The sequence below is a fragment of the Pollachius pollachius genome (assembly GCF_949987615.1).
Source record: "Pollachius pollachius genome assembly, chromosome: 1".
Classification (NCBI taxonomy): Eukaryota; Metazoa; Chordata; class Actinopteri; order Gadiformes; family Gadidae; genus Pollachius; species Pollachius pollachius.
Genome location: NC_136934.1, coordinates 21,582,113 through 21,609,258, shown reverse-complemented (window position 1 = coordinate 21,609,258; position 27,146 = coordinate 21,582,113). Strand labels below are relative to the sequence as shown.

At 42.4% G+C, this 27,146-nt stretch overlaps 1 protein-coding gene across 1 annotated transcript; it reads right to left on the bottom strand.

Annotated features, from left to right (window-relative positions):
• Positions 1-23: 23 nt before the first annotated feature.
• LOC307076731 (transcription termination factor 1-like) lies at positions 24-27,146 on the bottom strand. The gene is made up of 12 exons (XM_079737825.1): positions 27,061-27,146; positions 25,827-26,532; positions 24,845-24,938; positions 24,159-24,280; positions 11,773-11,961; positions 11,429-11,507; positions 9,196-9,320; positions 8,423-8,660; positions 8,114-8,206; positions 4,696-4,761; positions 4,518-4,603; positions 24-435 (listed from the first exon to the last, which is right to left on the bottom strand). The coding sequence occupies exons 2-12, from the start codon at positions 26,494-26,496 to the stop codon at positions 275-277; spliced, it is 1,923 nt and encodes a 640-aa protein (XP_079593951.1). The 5' UTR covers positions 26,497-26,532; positions 27,061-27,146; the 3' UTR covers positions 24-274.

Sequence of the window (27,146 nt, the reverse complement as noted above, 5' to 3'; positions counted from 1 at the left end):
TCATAAATTTGATGTTAAAATGTTTGACAAAGATTGGGTTTCAAAAAGTTGCTTTAAAAAAAAGAAAAACATAATCAAACCAAAAAGACCACACAAAACCAAGGTGAAGTTCTGTACATTTGAGCCCATGCAGAACAGTGTGGTGCTCGCTTCCAGTCGACCACAAGCTCCCAGGCACTGCAAAATTGGACAGGAGGGAGGGACATCGATAACCAACCAGCCAATCAGATCTGTCCCTTGGGTTTGGGTGTGCTTCTTCCTTGGGCTGTATGGGTCAGGTGGTGAGGTCGAGCTCCACAAACTCCTCCTCAGAGAAGATGTGTGACAGCATGTACCTTTGTTTAACCTCCTCCGACTCCAGAGGGCAGCAATCCTCCAGCTGGACCTTCCTCCTCAGCATGGGGATCACTTTATCGTGCAGGAAGTCAATCAACTCTACAGGAAGGAGACACGATGCATGTCATTATCTGAAGATGGTAACGATGGCTGTCCATCGCGGTTCGCCTCGAACCTCCTGCTAAATCTCTAGATCCAGTTTTCCTCCATCTGATGCTCAACAAGAAGCCGCCGAATCGTCTCGGTGACAAGGAATCAGTCTATCTAACAGGAGGTGTTTAAGCGATCCTACCACTACGATAGCACACATTTACTTGTCCCGCCACAGCCGTACGGCAACACATAATGACCACGATCTGCGACTAAGTCTAAATGTTTTGAAATATTCAGATCTCCTTAAGTCGACTTAAATGATGCTGAAGCAGTTCAGCTGTGCCAATGGGTCCTGCTTAGGGCTGAACGATTAATAAAAATCTAATTGACATCGTAATGTAATAGAACGCGATTTGCAAATCGCAAAGGCTGAAATAATAATAAAAATAATTCTGGGGATTTTGTTACAGCAAGATTCGTATAATTTTCTTTTACACTTCAATAGTTAAATAGAGATGTATCAATTCATCTCAACATATAGGCCTGGCCTTAAGGAAAGAGTAGTTTATATGTTGACTGCTTCCAATGTTATGTTGGTCATACTATAGAATGATTTATTGCTTGTTTAGTGTAAAATACAGAACATAGGAACTTTAAAGGTCCCATGGCATATTACTTTATGGACGCTTTAATATAGGTGTTAGTGGGCCCCTTATACAGTACTTGAAGACGTTCAAGAAATTCAGCCTTGGTGGAGAATTACAGCCACTCCAGTCAGTACAGCCAGTCCCACAATGAGCTTTCCACAAACGTGACGTTTTTTAGAGGCGGGCCAAGATGGAGGGTAGGGTGTGGCCCTGAGCAGCTTGCGGCCACAGTACCATGCGCTCGTGTTTACAGTTGATGTATCGTAATGGCGAGGCGCACACAGCTTTTGGCCGCGTTCTCTAAATATTCTAGAACACTCTGGGTGCTCCGGCGGGAGTCCTGGAGCTCTATATCTAAATAATATCATATTATACATAGATATCTATATCATATTATATATATTATCAAGGCAAAAAGCTGTGTGAGAATTCAGGCGATATTATGAATCTCAAACGACTGCGTCGGGTTCTCTGACTTCTCTGGTTCTTCCACTTCCACATCAATCGGAAGTAGACTGAACCGCGTGCTGCCCGCTGCCAGGCGGTGGTGCTTTGTGGCAGCGGGCAGCAGGGCTCCGGCGGGAGACAATCGCGGGCATCAATCCCTTTCTCCTCCATGTCGCAGTTCATGTACTTCAGGTAGTCAAAGCCAAAGTTTGTTTCCCCCGATTCCTTCTCAACCATGGCTGAGATAACACCCACTACAGTCTCGAAGAAGATGGAGGAAGCCGGTGTCGTGCCAATGTAGTTACCCCCTATAAGATGTGTATCATCATCAACATGCATTCAGTACACACTACGCTTCTGTTACGAGAGTAGCGTATGTGTGTGCGCAAGAGTGGCAGTGTGTGTGTGAGTGACTTCAGCGAGTCAGTGGACGAACGAGGAGAGCGAGCGGTTGCGTATGTCAGTTTAGTGAATGAACGAGTCCGGCTGTGTCTATGCAAACGTGTACTGTTTAGTCAGTGGAACTACGAATAGAGTACCCAGCCTGTCAATAATCTGTCGCCATTTCATTCTGAACTATAAGCAGTCCCACTGCTGGTCAAAGTCAAGGGTGTTACCCCTGAGAGAACATCGGCCCTGGAGGGAACGTCTCTCCTGTGCTCCTCGACTATGGTCTCAGGAAAGGTGTAACAGTTCGATTTCCCCAAGGCTGAATTAAATTACATGTCTTTCTAAATGTTGTTCATCAACGACGTTGTAAAGTAGTAACCTCGGGCACATCTGTCAAAATAAATATTTTTTTTACAATCTTTATTCGTTCATTGCGAGTTATATATTCATTCATTCGATTGACGGGAATATTCTCAGATATTATAAATCTTAGGGCGTGTTCACACCAGGAAAGTCCTTAGTTCGATCTTTTTGGTCCGGACCAAAACGCAATGTTTATTTTTTGGTTTGGTGTGGTTCCTTTTCACTTTGCAATTTTTCGCAACAGTCCAAGAATCTGTCGACAACGCACGTGTGTGCATAGATCGTTCAATCATTGGACAAGACGGTCGGGGGTGGGGTAACGCATGAAAAAAATAGTAAACAAACGATGGAGATTATGGACATTCAGCGTGCTGCCCTCGTTTTGCTTATACTGATTGGTTTCATACTATTACAAACATTTGCAGTACTTTTGGAGAATCAGAGGCGTTTGGCACAACGTCGATTTTATGATGTTATGCTATCCGCGGACGCTCGAACGCCTTCTCACCCATCCTTGTACTAAATGTATTAAATGCATCGGAATTTTTATAAGTGTTCTCCAACATACTTTATATGTTGGCGCCTGCCTAAATATCCAAAAGACATTTCGTCTCCTCTTCGCTCCATGTTGAGCCACGACTCATTTTTAACGGGTCTGATAACGTGATGCCGGTCTGATAAAGTGATGTTGACCTTTGAATTTACCGCGCTAATCAACAATATAAACAAATAAACAAGCAGCAATGGGAGTCTGTCGCGTCCAAAACGGCATATTATTTTCTGGGTCGGACCGAGCGCGGTCGCATTCACATCTCAAGCGAACCGCACCAGGGTTTGTTTGGAAGCGAACCGAGACCACCTCTCCGGCTGGGTCTCGGACCAGCGGTTTGGTCTGCACCAGAGTTCGATTGTTTGTATTCACACCAGCCCAAAAGTCTGCACCAGCGAGTGAATACGCCCTTAAAGACTGCGTCGGGTTCTCCGACTCTCTGGTACTTGAGCAACAAGTAAAGACTCGTAGTGGGGGTTATCTCGGCCATGGTGGAGAAGGAATTGGGGGAAAGGAACTTTGGCTTTGACTCTCCCTCTGAAGTCCAGATTGAAACGCGACAGAGGAGAAAGGGATTATTGCCGTATTCAGACTCCCGGAGGAGCTGCTCTACCGCCGCCGGAGGAGTCCACATACGACCAAGAGGTCGGAACAATGGAGCGTCGGAGAAATGACATGGACCCAAAGTGAACTGACAGCGGTCAACCGGTGGCTCTATTACCAATAGCTGAAATGTGCACACCTATCAAACCGGGGTATGAAATGCTTCGGCAAATGAATCGATTTTCTCACCGCCATGTATAATCGGACAATTGCAGTTGTCAGATTGAGGAGCATAGTCGAACTATGGCTTTAATCAGATTAAGCTGTGCATGTAAACGTACTGATTGACTTGCCCAGTTCTTGGATATGGCATCACACTCTTGAAGTCGGTTGTTGACAATGACCAAATAACAAAGCACTGCCTATTCATCTTACAACCAATGTAATGTCAGTAGATAGAGCCATTCCCACTCAACTTGTAGATGTTATGTATTCCTGGCTAATTGAAAGGCTACTTCAGGAGGTCTGGTCTCACCAAAACATTTGGTGGTTACAAAGTTTGGTAGGTGAGGGCTGACGCAGCCACTTTAGAGGCAGTACATGCAACAGCTTTAAACTACTATTCTTGATATTTTTGTTTTATTTTGTGAAATGCTTTCTATCCAAAGCATATCACTGCTTTTGAGATATCCGTTATTGAGGAGCAGATACAGGATTACTCATCTGGCACAAGAATAACTACAGTTGGACATTGGGATTCAAACCCAGGACCTTCTGACTGGGAGACCAATAAGTTGTCTCCATCACATGACGAGACCATCCTGTCCGTTATGAGACTAGGATGCTTGGACTAGAATTCCAAGACGGCTGGAGATAGATGCCAGACCTACACAATACCACACTTTTGTGCGGTATTATACACAATTCTGATGATTCGATGTTTGAGTGGATTGAAATTTTAAAAAACTCATCTATAAACGTAATACTACAATGAGTCGTGATGCTAGGGGACTGATAAATGGTCCCAGGAGTTACAAGTTCTCCTCATAGGACAACAATGGCGCTTTCAGACCCGGGTGTGGCTTTTTGAATGGAGATATCTTAAGGGGGCTTCATTCCGGCAAAGACGGGAAAAAACAAAGTCTTACCAGAGTAGGTGAGGACAGACGAGTGTGGGACTCTGGTGATTTTGAGCATGTTGAACATCTTCTGGGTGGTGTAAGGTGTCACATTGCTGAAAAGACACGCGCCACACCACAAGTTGAATACACCGCCTTATGCCACGGCAGAAGCACATCCAAACAGCCTGGCGAGGCGGCGACTCACCCCACGCACTCGGACACCTGCTCCCAGTCGATCTCTGCAGGGTCCTCCAGGTCCATTGCATACAGCCTGCACGCACACACACACACACACACACACACACACACACATCAGAACAATAAATAGAAACGCTAGGCGTTAACATCCCTAGCAGCAGCCCTAGGTGCTGATAACATAACCTGTTTATGTTAAGCCCCTTGAAACCAGCACTGGTTTAAAAAGGACAATACTGGTCTGGGTGATCAGACCATCGTAACTGCCTCGCCTTGCTTCACTAAAACTACAAAAAAATGCTGTTATCAGTAACATTTCTCATAACCACTTTGGTGAGAACACTCTGCCTGCCACCAATGTAAACAATATCAATATACAAGTACTTGCATGGCAATTCACTGCTATTTGTTACAACGTCCGTTCTGAATGACGATTGATTTCAAAAGACTTAGTGTTTCCCACAGACCAGGTAGCAATATGTGGTGCCCCCCTGGCGCCGGTGGGGGAATAGAGTGTCATGGTGCCTTGGTGGTCAGTGGAAGCCGGTCATCGTATGTAGAGTGTGTGCACCGGGCGGCATTCAAAGACATACTTTCCAAAGCTGCCATGATAAATATACACCTGTATGCTTATCTATTGTCACCTGCTTAGACCATTTTAAAGCTACAAGAAGCATTTGAAATTAGCTCAATCTTAATTCTTTAAAGTAAGTTCTTTAAGAGAAGACAACTAAAACCATTTTTACCAGAACCCTGCCTGGTTTCATTCCTTGCCCCAACTCCATACATTACAGGGCAGGCCAGTAGAATTAGTTAGCTTATACAAGTACCTGGACTTTATGTTGGAGGAAGACCTGTTTTTTAAGTTTCATGTTGAGTATTACTCACCAAAATTTATGTTCAAGTTTTGTTTTTACCAGATTTTTTGCCTATTTTGGCGGCAATCTTTAGATTTTGTGACATACAAGGACAGTGTTGTGCCTGAACACGTTCATTGAACGATAGTTCATGAACTCGTTCATATTTTGGGCGAACGTGAACTGAACGTACTGTATTATTGCCTGATGTACGTTACTGTGAACTCGTTCATTCTGGTGTCTGTGAACGGCACGCTCACTCGGTTTAACTTCGTTCAATTGGGGGGTTATTTGTTTATCAACACGGCAGATGCGCGCGCAGAACGCTGTGTTTTTTGACCGGTTGCCATAGTTATCTCCGTGCGGTTCATTTGCAGTTGCGATGTTGTCAGCTTACTGTTACATTAAACTGTAATCAGAAAACGCGGTTATATGCTATAGACCCTATAGTATCTGTCGTATAAAGGCTGGGACGAATTTCAAATTATAAATATGTACTTTATGTTGAAAGTATAGACCATCTCGATCCCCATTGAAATGAATGGCGCGGTGATTATTCTTCAAAACGAGAGCTGTCAAATTGTGAAAAATGAATTAAACTTTAATCAGACAACGCGGTTATATGCTACAGACCCTAGAGTATTTGTGGTATAAAGGCTGAGACGAATTTCGAATTATAAATATGTACAATCAGCGGACTAGAATACCTCCTAGAAACATTGCTTGTTGGCCAGAAACGGAAAGGGGGGCTGTTTACGTTTGGTTGTAGTCTTTTCGCTTGGTTCTCCGTCTCAACAGCAGGGCTAGAACCGAGTGAAAAGACTACAACCAAACGTAAACACCCCCCCTTTCCGTTTCCGGTCAACGAGCAATGAGTCTTCCAACAGAAATCAATGGGATTTACAAAATGCGCTAAATGTGCAATAAAACACGATATAAACTGTTCCACTTTTTATATCTATGATCTTTCATTCAACCACTCTATTTCATCCTAGACAAACAACAAAGGGGGCTCAATGTTCAAAAAAAAAATAGCTCACAGCAACATATTGAAAAAAAGAACTGTGAACTAGTTCATTTTTTGGATTTTTTTTAGTTCAACATTTTGAATTATGAACGTTTAACTGAACTAGTTCATTTAAAAAATTGTGAACTGAACTTTGAACTAGTTCACGTAGAAAGTGAACTTTCCCAACACTGTACAAGGAGTGAATTGCAAAAAACAACTAAAGCTGGAGGTTTTTATTTCAAATACTGAACTCGAGACCTACCTGAACTAATATCAACCTGCATCGGGTTTTCCTTTGATAGGCCTCAAGCATTGCGTGATGAGAGGAGGAGCGGTCTAATCAGCTGTCAGTGCGTGTGCATGTATCAGTGATACGCGGGTTGATCCAAATTGAGCAGTTGCGAGTCACCAAAAAAATATTTTAATGATATTCGGGTCAAATCGATTAAAATAAAGATGCCGAATACACTTTTGTAATTTATGGAGTAGGCTATATCATATAAAAGACAAAGACATCATTGGCTGAATGACTTGCGCAATCGCAAAGATACAGCTCAAGCTTTCCGGGTGCCAACGTAGAGACAACTTTCTTTATTTTTTCTTAGACCAGGTAACTGTTGCTCTGATTTAGGTGACCGTTTTATTTCAAATAAGTATATTTCAAATAACTATTTGTTGTTTCTTTAAATATTCAGATTTTATGCTTGGGAGATAGCATCAATCCCTTTGATTAACTGCTTTAACAACATTTTATGTAGGCTAGTGGGAAATCCTTATTTATTGTGAATGTTAAGCTATTTTGCATGAATACTTTTGCATGAATGCTGAAGCGGGATAAAATAGGCTAATGCAATAATGCAGGTTCCTCACGTTAAACTGCTATGCATTAACATCGTAGTACTCTTTTTAAATGCATATGACTCAGGGATGTGGGTCGGGAAGCAGGTTGGGACATTATTTTAATATTAATACTTGCGGTCCGAGTTGCGGTTGCGTTGGGTGAAAATGTTGGGTGAATGCGGGTCGTTTATAAGTGTACCCCAGGATGCCTATATATATATATATATATATATATATATATGAAAAGTGCTATATTCCACTGTTTACATTCCTGGCAGGCACGCGCACGCTAAAGGATCTTTGGCAGAATCTGTACAAGGATGTCATTTTGCTTAATTGGCTGATGGATGTTAGGGTGAACCAAGGAGAGGCAACAATGATGGTTTGTTCACTCGCACAGGTATGGTCCTAAGTTCAGCCTGTTGAGAACAGAACTGATCTAGGTTCAGCCTGTTGATAACATAGATGATCTAGGCTCATCCTGTTGAGAACAGAACTGATCTAGGTTCAGCCTGTTGATAACATAGATGATCTAGGTTCAGCCTGTTGAGAACAGAACTGATCTAGGTTCAGCCTACGGAGTTGATAACAGAACTGATCTAGGTTCAGCCTATGGGGTTGATAACAGAACTGATCTAGGTTCAGCCTACGGAGTTGCTAACAGAACTGATCTAGGTTCAGCCTACGGGGTTGATAACAGAACTGATCTAGGTTTAGCCTACGTGTTGATGAGTGTGATCCTGGTGAGGACATGCTGGACTCCTCCAGGCTGAACTGCTTTACGAGAGGCGATTTTGGGCTTCAAAATGGTGAACCTAAAAACACATACAGACAAAGAAGTGGCTTGACAAGACATAAATATGGAATAAAATGTATCAAGAATGTAAATAAAATAAAAATCACAAAGCATTACACACACCTTTATATAGAACTCTCAAGATACCCAAAGGGCTTTACTGTGTGTGTGTGTGTGTGTGAGTGAGAGAGAGAGACCAGGGGATGATGAGAGTCTAGACCAGACACACACTTACCATTTCTCTCGACACTGGACCCAGGACCGGCCTGGGACCTGATCGCTGATGGACTTCCAGGGCAGATTATGGTACAGCTGGCGTCTGGTGACCCACAGCTCCTCTGGGCCGGACCCGGCACTGGCCCCATCCCCAGCAACCCCAGCCTGGTTCTCTTTGGCCAGCTTCTCCAAATGTACTTTTATTACCCCTTCCAGCTCGTCCATTTCTTTCGGGGACCATGTCCCCATTGCAGTCTCTACACACAGACACAGACGCAGACACATTACATTTAGGACATTTAGCAGACGCTTGTATCCAAAGCAACTTTTTTTTTTGTTTTTATTGTTTTATTGGTAAAAAGGAAGAGAAACCTCAATATACCTCTTTCGGTACAGTAAGGATGTTCGACAAGTGCCAAGCACTCACAATTTCTAGGTTAACCCATTCCCTGTGTACAATAAAGCTAGCTGCCTAGGGTGAGTGGCTACACGATGCTAAGTACTATTTTTAAGTGCCAGCACATACGACCTACAAGAAGTGCGTACATTTAGTGCCGGGACATACAAACATACATAAGGGCATTGGAGGGATAATTTTTTTTGTGTGTGTGTGGGGCACACACACACACACACACACACATATAATAGCAGACCTATTATAATAGTCAAGTGTTGCTGTTTTTCCTAGCAACATGAACAAATGACGTAACATCCTATGCGACAAAGCTAGTGTCAAGCCATGCTAAAAACAAGATAACAATAATAATCTGTATAATGGTGTGTGGGCCTTACTCATCATACTGAAGCGTTTCTGGATGCTGTATATACTGCGCTCCATTCCCTGGGAGACAGCTACCCAGTTGTTTCCATGGATAAGCTGCTGCTTCTTTAGCAGATTGACCTCCTCCTCGGTAAACCTTTCAAAGGATAAAAAAGTGCATGAAAAAATAGCCTTATTACAAAGACGGGTGTAAAATTATGGATGAAAGTAAAAGGTCATTGTGTGACTGTGTGCCACAGCTACACTTAAACATCACTGCATGTATGAATATATTCCTTACTGCACTTCTTGTATGATATGATATCCAGGGGCCTCATTTATCAACCATACTTAGGCACAGATTTGTGCGCAAGAAGTGCATAAGAACAATGCCACGCAAAGTATGGAATTTACCAAAATGAACTTATACTTAGGAATGTGGGTAAATATAAGCACAGCTCTGGCCATGCTTACGAACAGAATCTAGTGGTAGAATAGTGATATTACAAGCCAAAAGTAAAGCATTTAAGATTGTCAACATATGCATTAAGCAATCAACAACCATATATTTCCTGTGTTTCCTTTACTTAGAAATCATTCAAATACTCCTTTGTTGTCTACTTTTAAACAGACAAATTGCCTAATTGGTGTCAAACCCTATAAAAGACAGCTGTGAGAAATGTTTGAAATGTTTTACGTTGGAAGGCTTGGCGAACCATGCTCTCCGCAGGGAGTGCGTTTTTAAAGATAGCGCTGATTTGCTTGGGTTGCCGACGTCTGTTGCCGACGTCTGTCTGTGACTCTTTTTTTGGCGTTAAGTTGAACGTCAAACCTTTTTTTTTTTGCTTCAGATAGTGTTCTCTCTTCCTACCCAACTGAATTAATTGCATCACACATTTTTTCAAATGCAGTGCAGCAAGTGTTCATTTATTTGTAATGCCTCCTGCACTAACTGAGCCAAAAAGTAACTTTTGGTTTAATTCAACATAGTTTACGAGTGACTCTATTTAAGTGTTGGAGAAGTTTATTTTCTTCGCTCTCTTTCCCATTATAGCGGTGAGGGGAAAAACACATTCACAAGGTTGATAAAGGGATGCGTGCCCATATATGGTTAATTTGAGGCGTTTCTGAATACAAATGGTCTGAGCGTGAACCCGCATGGTACTTAAGAACATGTGGGATTTATCAAGATTGATTACATACTGATGTGCGTACGATTGCCTTGCGCATATTTGGTAAATACAGATTTCTTTGTACTGAAGCACAAACCAAATTTCATTTGTGAGCGAGAGTTTAGAGCCATTTCTACTCAGGGTTGCTAAATGAGGCCCCCGAAGTGCCATATGCAAGCGGTTGCTAATGTATCGTTTCATATTTACCCCTTTCTCTTGCATTGCCACCTTAGCCACAAAGTCTGCTACTCAGCCCATGCCAATGTCCACTTTCCCACATAGTGTATTGCAAACTAACTTGGCCTCTCCCGCCATGGCTGATTTCAGCCTTGGCCGAGCCTAAACTCTCCACGGTGGTCCCTCCCTTCACCATTGTGGTTACTGCCCACAATGGGAACGTTTTATAAGAATCATGTACACCCATTGCCTCACTCAAGAGGTTTGCTCAACGCTGCCAGTATCTTCCCAAGATAATGCTCTTATAAATCAAATACTTTGCTGTCAACAAGAGTCAGCAAAGTCAGAAAAGGCTGTCCAAGCAAATATATATTGCTTTGACAGTTTTATATATATATATATATATACCACCTAAAACTAGCCTAGTTTTAGCTATCGTGTCAGACATTAATATTTTCCAACAACATGACATCCCGTCATGGTCGGTTCCTTAGTGAACCTTCAATATCTACCAATTACCACAAGCCGTTTTCAGGGCGACCAATCAGACAGGAAGTTGGTTGGACTTCGCTCCATCTGGTGTGAAGGCCAGTACAAGCCGTGTCTGCCGTCTTATTTGTGCATGGAGATGCGCCGATGCGAGGGAGAGCGGGTTGGCTGGTAACCAGAAGGTTGCTAGTTTGAGTGTCGAGGTGCCCTGAGCGAGACGCCTCATCCTAACTGCTCCCGACGAGCTGGCCGTCGCCTTGAACGGTTGACTCTGCCGTCGGTGTGTGAATGTGTGCATGAATAGGTGAATGTTTGGCAATATTGTAAAGCGCTTTGAGTGATCATTGGTTAGAAAAGCGCTATATAAATGCAGTCCATTTATATACTGAGGGGATGAAAGTGATGGGAGTTATGGAAGCCCACTGACCTGCCCTTGTAGTTAAGTTCATCAAAGATCTTCCGCCCTCGGGTATAAATTTTGAAGCATGGCCTGGGGATGCCATCAGCTGAATAGACAGACAGAGAGACAGACATAAAGCAGATATAAAAGACAGATAGATAGATACTTTATATGAAAATAATTAAACCAAGTTGTGATTGCGTTCGATAACATATTTAGACACAGAAACAGAACTGTTTGTATCGTGATCTTTGAATATGATTATGGCTGAATATGATTAAGTCCTAAATGTTAAACAGTTTTGCAAGATGCACCAATACTCTATACAAGTCACTAATGCGACATAGCCCAACTATGACAGCTGAACTTACCAATCCTCTCCATGAAACGGTGTGCCACCCGTATCTTCCTGATGTTCTGCATCCCATGCTCCTTGTGTCTGTCCGGGAAGAAAAGCTGACTGGCCGACGGGATGCCGGTGAGGGCAAGGAAGTTTGCCACATTCTCCCGGATCTTATCGTTTTCCTGTGTCAACCACCGGCCCGAGCGCAGGTCAATGCCTGGGGGGAATCACAAAATACATTTTAGGATTTAAAAATCTACGTTGATCATAGTTGCCTTGACTAGAGAGATCTGGTGAGTTTCAGTGGTAGCAAAGTAATTTATTGTCAATCATTTAAATATAGACAATTACATTAATTTGAACCAAACCAGGCAGCCCAAGTAAAAACCCATGAATAAAAAACCCAGGACCCAGGACAACCTCCAATAGAATCAGGACTACCCATTTAGAACCTGGGGCGATTTCCACCAGCCTTGAAGGGGAAGAGCCAAGAAGCCACAAAGAGCCAAGAAGCTCAATATAAGTATAGTACTCCAATGAGAACCAAGCAGAACCCAGACTACCCCAGCAGAACCCAGAGTACCCCAATATAACCCAGAGTACCCCAATACAACCCAGACTACCCCAAAAGGACCTAGACTACCCCAATAGAACCTAGACTACCCCAATAGAACCTAGACTACCCCAATAGAACCCAGACTACCCCAAAAGGACCTACACTGAAAAAAGTGAAACAAAGCTGTTTTTCATTTAATGTGTTTGTTTTCATTCCAATGAATAAAAAAAATACTTTGCTCAATTAAACTAAACTTTCTTATTTATGTTTATGGTTGAATCTATTTTTTTTTACTTTACTATAATGTAAACTGACAGCGAGGCACCAAACTGATTTTTTTATTTTAATCAAAGCATTTTTATTAGACTGAGCGATTCGCGCATGCGCATTCTTTAAAAGTTCTGGCGGCAATTGTACTTCCGCCTCACAGTCCTCCTCCATCGCAGAAGACGTCGTGCCGAAGAGAAAAATATCAGGTCCTACGCGGCATTGTGGTAACGTTGAGGTAAGTCATTACGATTTTTAAAGATGACTGGGCGTAAACTTTAGCCCCCAGACAAAGAGTCTTTCTTTTGTGTGAGTTTGTGCTTATGTGGGCAATTAATCGTTCTGCTAGGATTTGCGCTGACACGTGACGTAGGACTTCTTAGCGCGCAGGCTCAAGGAACGAACCCGAAGAACGGGGCCGTGCTTGTTTGTTATCAGCCATTTTTGTCATCAAAATAAGACATTTTAGAGGGTACAAAACCATACACTCACAGTTTTGGTTTTTAAAAACAGTTTGTTGTACTTTATAATGCCTGTCGACGTCGCCATATTTCCTGAGGCTCCGACCGCCGACGTACTTGTCGACACAACCAAAGCTATGGGGATCAGCGAGTACAAGGTAATATGATTTTTATCAGATGATATTTGTTCGTGATCATATGATCGTGGATTCCATTCCACGAACAAACAAGCACGGCCCCGTTCTTCGGGTTCGTTCCTTGAGCCTGCGCGCTAAGAAGTCCTATGTCACTTGTCAGAGGCCACGTGTCTTTAAACCAGATACGTATCCCCGCTAACGACCACCGTTCGCCGTCGCCGTTGTCGTTGGCGAGGCCGAGCGGAGGTTTTATGGGTCACCGGAGCTCTGGAGAGGAAGCTGGCCGCCATGGTGCGTGTGTGTGGGAGCAGCGAAGCTTGAGCTCAGTCTCATGAGCTCAGCAAGAACTGCTGTGTATATTTTGCGGTGAATATTAATTAAACAGGAACTAAAATTAAATGTTGAATATAATAATAATTCAGAAACGACAAACGGGTAACTTAAAATTAGACTGGCATTTTCGGGTCACTATCATTAAAAATGTCCAGTGCAACCACTGTTGAGGGCTAGCAAAAAAGTGTTCTCTCCATGCCAGGTGTGTGACTTGTGTTGTGCCAGTACCGTTCATGACCTCGCTCATATTCTGGGCGAACATGAACTGAACGTAGCCTAACGTTACTGTATTTCCGCTTGATAAACGCAGTTGTGAACCGGTGAACGGCGCTCTCTCACAGTATGACTTTTACTGAGAGCTGGAGTCAGACGTAACGTTAACGCAGACAGACCCAGGGGGGGGGGGGGGGGCTCTCGTTGTCAGTGTTGTGCCTGAACACGTTCATTGAACGATAGTTCATGAACTCGTTCATATTTTGGGCGAACGTGAACTGAACGTACTGTATTATTGCCTGATGTACGTTACTGTGAACTCGTTCATTCTGGTGTCTGTGAACGGCACGCTCACTCGGTTTAACTTCGTTCAATTGGGGGGTTATTTGTTTATCAACACGGCAGATGCGCGGGCAGAACGCTGTGTTTTTTGACCGGTTGCCATAGTTATCTCCGTGCGGTTCATTTGCAGTTGCGATGTTGTCAGCTTACTGTTACATTAAACTGTAATCAGAAAACGCGGTTATATGCTATAGACCCTATAGTATCTGTCGTATAAAGGCTGGGACGAATTTCAAATTATAAATATGTACTTTATGTTGAAAGTATAGACCATCTCGATCCCCATTGAAATGAATGGCGCGGTGATTATTCTTCAAAACGAGAGCTGTCAAATTGTGAAAAATGAATTAAACTTTAATCAGACAACGCGGTTATATGCAACAGACCCTAGAGTATCTGTGGTATAAAGGCTGAGATGAATTTCGAATTATAAATATGTACAATCAGCGGACTAGAATACCTCCTAGAAACATTGCTTGTTGGCCAGAAACGGAAAGGGGGGCTGTTTACGTTTGGTTGTAGTCTTTTCGCTTGGTTCTCCGTCTCAACAGTAGGGCTAGAACCGAGTGAAAAGACTACAACCAAACGTAAACACCCCCCCTTTCCGTTTCCGGTCAACGAGCAATGAGTCTTCCAACAGAGATCAATGGGATTTACAAAATGTGCTAAATGTGCAATAAAACACGATATAAACTGTTCCACTTTTTATATCTATGATCTTTCATTCAACCACTCTATTTCATCCTAGACAAACAACAAAGGGGGCTCAATGTTCAAAAAAAAAATAGCTCACAGCAACATATTGAAAAAAAGAACTGTGAACTAGTTCATTTTTTGGATTTTTTTTAGTTCAACATTTTGAATCATGAACGTTTAACTGAACTAGTTCATTTAAAAATTTGTGAACTGAACTTTGAAGTAGTTCACGTAGAAAGTGAACTTTCCCAACACTGCTCGTTGTGTTGTGTGACGGCAGATATAGCCGGGGCAGGAGGTGAGTGACGTGGGAGCAGACAGGCAGGTGAAAGTGGGATAGGGGGAGAGAGGATGGTGATTGAGAGAGGCAGATAAGCTATTTTATTTTTGAGCAAATGTTCTTGTGTTTGACTTATGGCTAGTGGAATAAATATTACTGGTACTGTGGTGCTTACTGTGCTATTGTGTTGTGTTTGTGTGTTGCTTACTGTGCTGGATTTTCTCTTTTTGGTAAAGCTAAACTGAACTGTGTAATAATGAAGCAACATAAGTTATGTTTTGTCAGGTATTTTATTTCATAGGCATAGTTAATCTAATTTAAAAAGAACAGAAGGCATAATATAATGTTTTGTCAATTTAAACTGTATTAGATGTAGTTCATGTAACATTGAGAATATCCAACATTAAAACGTTTTTTTTTCTTTTAATTTAAGGAGAGCAGCCACAAGATCCACTGTGTTCTGCTGTGCAACCGCCAGTTTGGAAGTCCCTCGTCTTATTGTAGTAAGTTCTGAGTACAATATCAATAGTAAAAAATATTACTGGTACTGTGGTGCTTACAGTGCTATTGTGTTGTGTATTGCTTACTGTGCTGTATTTTCTCTTTTTGAGCTAAACTGAACTGTGTAATAATGAAGCAACATAAGTTATGTTTTGTCAGGTATTTTAATTCATAGGCATAGTAAATCCGATTTAAAAAGAACAGAAGGCATAATAATGTTTTGTCAATTTTAAACTGTATTAGATTCATGTTCATGGGACATTGAGAATATCCAACATTATGTTGTTTTTTTTTTAATTTAAGGAGAGCAGCCACAAGATCCACTGTGTTCTGCTGTGCAACCACCAGTTTGGAAGTCCCTCGTCTTATAGTGGTAAGTTCAATATCATGAGGGCATTTGTGATAATTAGATCACTCTCCTAAAACCGTCCTCTCCTCTGCCTTTTTATTTTTCCTCAGTTGTCCATGTATGTGGAAATGTAAAGACTGTGAGAATTCATATTCAAGAAGATCAGAACTTCTGAAACATTATAAACTTGATCATCATCATTATGGGCGGGGCCGTGCTTACCCCTGTACTTATGAGAATTGCCCATGCACTTGCAAAACATGGAAAGCTCTGCTGACTCATCTAAGCAAATGCCATCCTACTCAAAAATCCCCACAGGAAGATAGCTTTTCAGCATTCAAGTGCCACATCTGCTACAACAATCAACTTTCCACAGAGACTGATTATTTTAAACACATTGGGACACATTTAAGAAATCGTGAATCTGTTGAATGTGTTTTTTTTTTTTTTAAGTACTTTATTTATAGATTTTTCAATTTGCAAAACAAAGAATGACAAAGATACAATGTAACACAAACCCCCCTATCCCACCCACCAAGGCTCAAGAAAAGAAAAACAACCAAAAAAACAAAACAAAACAAACAAACAAAAACAAAATGACCTTGGTTCCCCTTGCTGACCTGATCTGAACTCCCAGGTCGCACTAACCTTACCTACCATAAGGCTAAACCCTAACATGGATATAGTTGGGTAACTCCTAACTATACACCAGGACCCACAGAACATGGCTTATGAAACAATTATGGCACTAGGGCGGTATTTGAAAAAGTAAAAAAAGAATTACTAACTAAAGACCGACTCAATGGATGTCAGATATGCAGTATAACAACACTCCATAGGGGGAGCTCAGCAGTTACTTATTGGATGTGGTCTCACGTGCAGGAAAGTTTTTGTTGATGTCAGTCTGGGCTTCCTCAAGCGTCGTGAAGATCCGCTCCTGGTTATTATGTGTGATGCGCAGCCGGGCCGGATAGAGGATCCCAAAGCGGACCCCCTCCAGACCCCGGAGTTGTTGTCTCACCCCGTTGTATCCTGCTCGGGCTCTGGCAATACGCGCCGTGTAGTCTGGGTAGGCTGAAATGGTCATCCCGTCCAGTTTGATCTGTTGTTTTTCCCTGGCGAGGCGAAGTATGTTGGCACAGTCCTGGAAGTAGTGCATGCGGGCCACGATTACGCGTGGTCGGTCGCCTTGCCTGGGCGCCGGCAGCAGCGCGCGATGGGATCTATCCAACACCGGCGCCTCCGTTAGGCTGAACGCCCTCTGAAGTAGGGCTGACACGGCGCCTGTGGAGCTGTCGTGGCTCTCCGGTACCCCCACGATCCTGATGTTATTTCTCCTCGACCGCGACTCTAAGTCCTAACATTTATCCTGTAGTGATTCCGACTGAGCCTTGAGGCGCGCCACTTCACGTTGCAGTGTAACGATATCATCCGTACACGAAGACAGACACTTCTCCATCTCGCCAGTGGTATCTTTTAGCATGGCTAGCTCTGTAGCAACCGAGTTTTGATAAGACTGCAGTTCAGACCGTACAACCTTAATGTCGGCTCTGAATCCCTCCATTTCCTTTTCCAGCACGCTTCTAATCTCCGACTTGATTATATGCCCGATATCTTCACGGAGCGACGTAAGCAACTCTTGCCTGAAAGCTTGAGTGGATAGCGCCATGGTCCCGTCGGCTGTGTTTGGATTATCACGTTGATCAGGGGATGACCCGGGACCACTAGGCCTCGTGGATGATGAAGTTGTGTTGCGGGTTTTTGTAGACTTGCCAGCCATTATTTTCCGTATGTCGATACGCAATTGCGTGATAGAAACGTAAAAAGTAAAATAAAGAAGTGTGTTTTGTCGAAAGGTGCCTTTTTTACAAACTTTAAATTAAAAGTTCTGCCGAGCCTGGTCGGATGCGTCTACTCCATAGCTTGCTAGCTAGCGCCCCCCTGTTGAATGTGTTTTTAATGATTGTTCATATAAAACAAATATTTACGGTGCTTTTAATACTCACAAGTGGCGAAGACATAACCCCCACACAATTCATGATTTTAAGCCAGGAATAGTTGATGGACCTGTTGGTAGTTCTGCTGTTGAAGAATCTTTTGAAAGCGGTGCTACTGTACAATCTGATGATGATATAACATCTGAAGAACTTACTAATGAAGAACCAAGAAATTTGACACAATCTATTGAAGTGAAGTTAGCCTCAGTCCTGCTTAAGTTAGAACATTCTTTTCTGGTGCCAAGTGTAGCTGTAACCGAACTGCTTGATGAGTTACAATATTTAATTGGTACTGCTTCTGTCCCTGTCGCCCAGAAGACTCTACTGGACTCCTTAAAAAGTAACAATTGCATAGTTGATGAATCTCTTGTAAAAGAGTTAGCGACTGTACTTTGCACTACAAATCCCATTAAAGCTGCAGTAGGGAAGGGCGGTCCTCTCTCGACTGCATGGAAAAGGAAGGCATATTATAGAAAAAACTTTAATGTTGTGGAGCCCATTGAATATTTTTTAGATCGTAAGAATAATAAGACTTTTCAGTATGTGCCATTACTCAAATCCTTGCAGCAACTTTTAAACTGTGAAACAACACTAAAAAAGGCTATACATTTGAAGAAAAAACATCCAGTGCAGAGTGATAAACAAGTATACAGATCATTTTGGGATGGACGCCTCTGTAAAAGTAATGCTATTCTCTCAAAAGTGTGCAATTTCTGTGATTTTGTATGTTGACGACTTTGAAATCTGCAATCCCCTCGGGACATCCCGTAAAAAACACAAAATCTGTGCCTTGTATTGGATTTTAGGCAATCTGCCACCTGGTTGTCACTCCTCATTGTCCTCTATCCATTTGGCTGCATTGATCAATAGCAGTGATGTTAAGGTCTATGGTTACGAAAAAGTGTTGGAGCCTTTGATTGCTGATCTCATAACATTGGAACAACATGGGTTTTTTGTGGAAAAGCTGGGGAAAACTTTGAAGGGTACATTGCAGTGTGTTATTGCCGATAACCTTGGCGCGCACAGCATTGCGGGTTTTGTAGAGAGTTTTTCTGGCAGCTATGTTTGCAGGTTTTGTACGGCAGATAGGTCAGAAATTCAGGACAAGGAAGTTGGAGCTGGAGCTTTCTGTCTGAGAACTGAGGAGATACACACAAATCATCTGAAAACCCTTGAAGAAAATTCCTTGAACAACTGTTTTGGTGTTAAGAGTAAATGTGTTCTGTCAGAAAAGCTTACCACTTTCAATGTTACTAGTGGTTTCCCTCACGACATTGTCCATGATTTATTCGAAGGAATAGTACCGGTTGAAATCTCTCTCTGTCTGACTGTATTCATTTCCAAAATGTTTTTCACTTTGGTCACTTTAAACAAGGCAATAGAAGATTTTCCCTATAAATGGACTGATAAAACAAATCGGCCCCACTCTGTTCCACTGACGTATGCATCCAGGAAAACCATCGGTGGAAACGCACATGAAAACTGGTGCCTGATAAGATTTTTTCCACTACTACTTGGACAGAAAGTGCCCACTGATGAACCAGCCTGGAAACTCCTTGGGGATTTGAAGGACATTGTAGAAATTGTTGTATCTCCAGTTCAGACTCAGGAATCAATTGAATATTTGACCTTGAAGATCTCTGAGCACAGAGTTAGATTCAAAGAGGTTTTCCCTGAATCAAACTTTCGACCTAAACACCATTTTTTACAACATTACCCTCACTTAATCTCTGAGTTTGGACCGTTGGTTTCATTATGGACCATGCGCTTCGAATCGAAGCACAGCTTCTTCAAAAGAGTTTTGCGGCATACAACCTGCTTCAAAAATGTGCTTCTGTCCTTAGCACAAAGACACCAGTTTCTCATGGCACATCACCTTCACATGTTGAGTTTTCCTAAATCTCCCCTGGAAGTAGCTAATGTTTCAAGTCTTCCCATTGATGTTTTAAAAGAGGACATAGCATTTGCTCTGAAGCAGAGGCACCCAGAGTTGGATGGTGTATGCCTGGCTAAAAGTGTGACGTACAATGGCCTGAACTACAGGAATGGGATGATCCTAGCTCATGGATCATTGGCAGGGCTGCCTGAATTTGTGGAAATAACCCAGATGATTGTTGTCAAGGATAACCTGCTTTTCATCGTCAGAAAGCTGAGTGCGTGGTACTGGGAACATTACAGGGCATACGAACTGAAACCGTGTCCTACGAGGAAGTTGGAACTGGTTGACCAGAACGAACTCTCAGATCCATACCCATTGGCTGACTGCACAATTGGAGGAATGCGGCTGATGACACTCAAAAGATACATACATGTGTAAGGTCAGTCTTAAAGTGGAAAACAACAAAAAAGTCATAAAAAAATTGCTTTTAGGATTTTACTCTCTAACTCCACTACAGTATATTTCCATGATTTATAGTTGCTCTTCACTTTCTCAGAGGATGAAGAAACTTCTTGGAGCAAACAAAACAGTTTAATTCAGATACTTTTCAGTGGCGACGAACAGCCTACTTGAGGAGGTCTTTGTTCAACAGATTCCTTTATAATATTGCGGGGGCCAAATCTACTGCCCGCGTTTACTGAGAGAGGGAGCAGGAAAAATATTCTTGTGCATTATATATAATCTCTGTAAATTTAACGTTGAAAATATTAACTATTACAAATATTAAAAAGCAACTCATATTTCTCTCTTTTTCTCTCTCTCACAGGGCACCATGACAGAAGACACACCTGTTCGATTGCTGGTTATCCTGAGTGACGACAGCAGCGTGAGAATGGAGCTACACAACGGGATTCCCAATTCACTGGAAGAGTTAATCGATGAGGTCAAGAATGCATGTGGATTAGGGGGATTCATAAGTCTGCAGTACAAGGACACCGATTTTGGGAACATGTTTGTGAATCTGACCTCTACAACTGTAATTAAGGATCTTGCAGTTCTCAAAGTAATCCAGTTAGACCCTGATTCAACTGTTGTCTTGTACGCACTTGATCCCCCAGGGAGTAGCATCCCTTTGGTTGGACTGGACAGTGATGACTCCTCAGTGTCTGCACATACAGACGACACAATACTGCTTAGCAGCCCTTCCTCAGACTCACTAAGGACCCAACAGTGGCCACGACAGTTCCCAATTCCACGCTTCCCCTATGACACAGAATGTCAACTGCAGAGGGGGAATGCAGAGTACATGAGAAGCCAAACTAGACTGACACCTAGCTCAAAAATGCTGTCAGACGTATTGGAGAAAGTAGCTGAAAGTATCTATGCATACACACCATACCCTGAAGATTCTGACTTCAGTGATGTTACTGAAGCACTGACAAAGAAGCACCCCTGCCTGAAAGAACCAGGGTCTTACAATGAGAGTTATGGTTGGAAGCGCAGGATGAAGATGAAAATGGCCAACTACAGGACCCAACTTTAGGCACACGGTACATCTGCTGAGGTCACAGTGAATTCTTTGAAATCCAAGTCTCAAGGGGACTCCTACCCAGCAAAGAATGTCAAGAGACCTAGACGAGCTGAGGCCAATCATTTTCCATCTTTGCCAAGTGGTGAGACTACAGGAAGCCTGGAACAAGAGAGGGTTTCTCTTTTGACTGAACTACAGAAAAAAAACAACCGTCAAACAAAAGAAAAGATGGCAAAGACGTTTGGATACCGTAGACAAGAAATAGTGCATAAGCAGCCGAGCATTGAAGACATGTTGGAAAGATGGCCTGCACTTTTTCAGATGGAAGGGGTATGTTTTTAGATATAAAGCACCTTAGACCTATTTTTGAGAGGAGAGGGACTTAATATTTTTATTAATGCCAATTAATTAGACATTCATGAAAGATGATTTTTGAACCTTCAAAACATAGGTCTTTACAGAAGAGAATGTATTTAATACACTTTCCTTTCTGCATGCTCTGTTTTTGTTTCTCCAGATTAATGCTGAGTTCATGCGGGTGACAACAGTTCCCTTGGAGACAAAGTTCTTAGCGCAGTTGGACAAGCACACGTCGAAACTGCTGGAGGTCATCAGGAGCAAGGGAGGACGTGTGAAAGAGCAGACCAAGGCAACTTTTCAGGTTTTAGATGAGGTATCTATGTATGAGTTGGTTCTCAGTGGGATCCCTAGTTGAATAGTTGGGGTGTATGTGCTTTTAATAATACCTATTCTTCCTCACACTGTGGACATCACAATAAGAAGAGAGTGCATCTTCAAATCTTTGATGATCTACCTGGGTGAACCTGTTCATCACCTCATTAAAGAATGCCTGGTAAGGGAATCTCTCACACTAACACAGACAATACCTATACACCAACTTTTGTTTTAAGATGCAACATAGCACTGTATGTTGTTCAGCATTGACATGCATTGTCTTCAGGAAATGCTCTTTCTAATTGTCCTCATTTGTGGATTTTTTTGTGTGTGCAGGATATGCAGGAAAATGAAGCAGCCATGGCAATCGTCAGTGGAAACGAGGACATTAAAATCGTCATTGACGGAACAGAGGTCCTCAGAGAGGTGCCCACAATAGCAACGGCTGTTGCTATGTTCTTCGGACTCACCTACGCTCTCAACATAAAATATCCAAAAAATCTGCAGTACACCCTTGAGTTTGTGCAAAAAGCCCTGATGGAGCTTGGTGGGAAAAAGATGTCCCCAAAAATTCATAGGCTGAATACCCAGCTTTACAGCCAAGAGTAGGCACAGTTGAGTTCCACTCCAACCAAGACTTTGTACCTTTTTTATCTGAGGTTGTTGTTTGTTGTTCTGCTGCAGTATTGACAAAATAATCTGCCTAAGTTTTCACAGGCACTATTGGGCATTGTGATGAAAACCTGGAGAGCACTGATTTGTTTATTACACTTTTTATTTCAAGGAATTATTCCTTGATGGAATGGTCACTGTTCAGTGAGAAAAAAAAGTTCAGTGGAAAAAAAAAAAAAAACCAAATGCTGTTTGTAACCGTTATGGTTGAGATGTTGAAAAAAAATCTTAATTCAACAATAAAATTTTGTGTTGAAAAGGAATGGCTTCTTAGTGTAAATCAAAAGGTATTAAAATTATTTTTTTTAATTCAGGTCTATAAATATTAAATTATGATGACTTAAAATTTTTATTTGAGACAACTTAAAAAAAATAGTTTGCTCCCATATTTAAAAGTTGTTTAAATGAATTTAAAATATTCAGGTTGAACCAAGTATATTATTTATATTCAGTAATAAAACCAATGTATTTATTTTAATTTAGTAAAATCTGAAATAATTGCTTTGGTTCAACCTTCAGAAATGGGTTTACATGAAGTTAAATATTTCAGGTCAAATCAAATGAATTATTTATATTGTGTGAAACTACAATATTAGGTGTGATCGATCAAACCAATAGAAATCGGCTGGACAGAGAGCGTTTGCCTATCGAGCCCCCTTCCTATGGAATAGGCTGCCACCAGTGATCAGGGAAGCAGACTCTGTGGAGCTATTCAAAGGAAAGCTCAAAACGCACCTCTACAATCTTGCGTTTGGAACATAGGTGTGAAAACGACAGAGATGCGATGTGAAGACCACTCTGTGTTTGTTTGTGCTTTTGTTAATACAGTATACATTCCCACTATGTACTTTTCCGATCTTATTCACTATTCTGTCTGTTCTAGCGTGATGCAGTGACTGGACTGGATGCCTGGACTCTCCTCATGGTTAACCGGCCAGCACCGCATCACCAATTTAATATGATGTGCATGTATTTACCTGTATGTCAATTATGGCACCCATTGCACTCCTGACCATCCCTGGAAGAAGGGATCCCCTACTATGCGTTTCTTCCTTGCTAATTTCAAGAGTTTTTTCTTGCCCTTGTGGGGGCTTGGGTAAAGGGGGGCATCCCAAATATTTGGCCTGCTAAGCCATTTGAGACTGTAATGGTGATTAAGGGCTATACAAATAAAATTGAATTGAATAGTCTACCATAGTAGAAGCTAGTCTACAGTAGTAGAAGCTGGTCTACCGTCATAGAAGCTAGTCTACCGTTGTAGAAGCTAGTCTACCGTCGTAGAAGCTAGTCTACCGTAGTAGAAGGTAGTCTACCGTAGTAAAAGCTAGCCTACAGTAGTAGAAGCTAGTCTACCGTAGTAGAAGCTAGTCTACCGTAGGAGAAGCTAGTCTACCGTAGGAGAAGCTAGTCTACCGTAGGAGAATCTAGTCTACCGTAGTAGATGGTAGTCTACCGTAGGAGATGGTAGTCTACCGTAGGAGAAGCTAGTCTACTGTAGTAGAAGCTAGTCTACCGTGGAGGTTACCTTTCCGACTGAACTCTCTGAAGCGGGTCAGGTCATACCGCAGCATACTCTGAAGGACCGAAAGCGGGCGAGACTCGATTCCAGGAACGTACAACATCAACTCAGTCAACTGCGGTATTTCTCTGAGGACAAGAACCACACACCCACACAGAAGCACACAAAATCACACACAGAACACCACATATTTACCACAACACTTGTGGAACACGCTTGACAGTCCGCCTGATCTTGAAATGTGGATTGGAAATCACAAGAACAGACTAGGGTACCAGGCTAGGCCGCAAATAAGACATAGCTTGCTAGCCAGGTTATGACATATTTTGTTATAAAAATCCTCCTCGTAAACGGGGCATATTTCCCTTAACACTACACGTTTGCCCCGTCATCTGTCTTTGGCGACTAAAACAGTTGTTAATACCTGAAGCAAATCTGCTCCAGAAATGATTGAACATGAAGGATATGAAAGAAAAGCCTTGTAAATATTAAGGAACTAGTAAATCAGTAGTATATCAACAGTTCTGTATTTAAACAGTTGAATTGTGGTTGCACACTATACTGTCATAGTAAAACACAAAAATGGTTTAATTGTTGTGACACAGTTGTAGAACCGTAATTTTACTGGAGTGCTATAGTAGTGGTTCTTCATTTAGCATTTTCCTACAATGCAAACTAGTTTACAAACTTACAATTCTTCTCGTGGATCTTTCTTCATCTCTTTGGTTCCTATTTTTCTATTCGACTTCTTCTCTTTATGAAAAGGTACATCTTCCAGTGGACCTCCTAATAACAAACAGAATGTAAGACCGCTAGTAACAGAATAACAAGCAGCAGACAGGAAAAGATGATGACGTGGAGAGGAGCCTAACCACTGCAGTCGTTTTTTAATGTTATACAATAGTGTTTCCCATACATAGAACAATGTGTGGCACAGCGCCACAGAATCAACACAGTCCCACAAATTTATTCTGCTTTTATTTATTTAATTTTTAGACGATTTTGAAATATAAATATCGTTCCGTTCATTCATCTCGCATAGCACTCTTTCTCCGTCATCCTAGTTCACACACGCACATGCACACAGAGACAAGCGCGCATACATGCCAATGGTGCGCGGATACACTACACTTATTGGATAAACCTGCGTATCACTGTAACACGCACACGCACTGACAGCGGATTCGCCCGCTCCTCTCAACACGCCTACAAAGGAAAACCCGAAGATGCGGGATATTTGCGATTCATGTGAAATGCGGTTATAGTCTAGATAGATTACGGTGTTAGATGCCCGTTTTGCCGTCGATTTGAATTTGCTATGCAGCAGGGGCTGCATATCGGGAAGATCGGAAGGTCGGTGGGCCAGTCCACTTTGAAATGTGTTTCGTGCCCGATTGAGCAATTACGTGAATCGAGCAATCTCCCCCCCCGCCCTATCAGGACTCCACGTCTAATATATATATATATATATATATATATATATATGTAAATATAAAATGATGATGATTACGATGCTAACCGATATTACACTCTTTTAAAATGAGAAACAAAGAGTCTTCAATCTGAGCTGTACGAGGCACAGATGGCCGATCCAGCCAGACAGACCGGCCGCGCGCTTTGATGCTATGATGCCTTATGTGTCTGCCTGCCTTTGCCCCCCAGATGGTTACATACCGCCTGCAACCGGTTGGCCTTCCAGTCTCTCCACGCCCAGGTCTGGAGTAACGTCGATCGACTCTGTCACAACCACACTCTTTGCCTTCAGCTTCTTGGCCTTGGCCAGCGGTCCCACCGTGTTTTGGCTGTTAGTCGTGACCAAAGCAACGTTCTCCTCGACGGTCACGTTGTGGTGCTTTTTCTTCTTTTTGGAAATACTTGTTTCTACGACCACTGGCACCTTGCTGTGTTCTTCTCCCTTCTCTTCATCATCAAGGAGTACTAGGTCCACCTTCTTCTTCTTCTTGTGGTGTGTTGTTTCCTGGGTGGCCTCATCTGATTTGCACCCCTTGCCCATCTTTCGGTCATCGTCGTTATCCAGGTCGATCGTCTCTGTACACTCAGCCTCTATCCTCTGCTTCTTCTTCTTGCGGGGTGTTGTTCCCTGGGTGGCGGATTGACCCGCCTCATCTGATGTGCTCCCCTGGCCCATCCCTGCGTCATCATCCAGGTCGATTGTCTCTCTACACTCAGCCTCTAGCCTCCTCTTTTTCTTCTTCTTTCTAAACTCTTTCTCGTCTGTCAGAGGCGTGTCCAGCAGTGGCGTGTGTTCCGCTGGGACGCTCTTCCTCTTCTTCCGACTGTGGTGAGGGACGACGCCGTCGTCTCCAGACGTAAGGGTTTCCATGGCAAAAGGCACTGTGGATCTTCGCTCTCCACTTCCCTGGATCACAAAGCAGGACGAAAATGTACATGTGTCATCAATTGAGCATTGATTATTTGTTGACGGAATTGTAAACATAGGAATACATGTGCAAAACGTCATAGCAAATAAATACATTTGTTTATTTATTTAGAATTTGAAAAGACATAAGGACAAATGGTAAACTTCCCCCTGTCCCAAGCCTACGTTGATCTGCAATTTGGTCGCGAATCCCCCTGATTGGTGTATGTGCGGAACATTGGGTTTACAGACAGCTGCTGATAACCTAGAATTTCGTTGTTTTTTGCAGAACATTCGGTGTACAGTGTTTACAAATGTTCAGTCTCAAGATTCATCTCTTAACACTACAAAGTCCCCTTTATTAATCGAATACATTGACAGGGCTCGCGCAAAAAACCACACACACTCACAATTGGTGCGCAGCGGCGGAGGAAAATAACATTGCAATCACTGAAAAAGATAATCGGAGGAATTGATGATATCATAATACCAAAAGGGCTAAATGAGATCCTTATTAATGTATCATACCGTAGTTTGCGTATCCAAGTAACAAGTTCACAGAAAAGCAATACGACACGCTTGATGCAGCAGGCACGAGTTTCGTTTACTTCCTG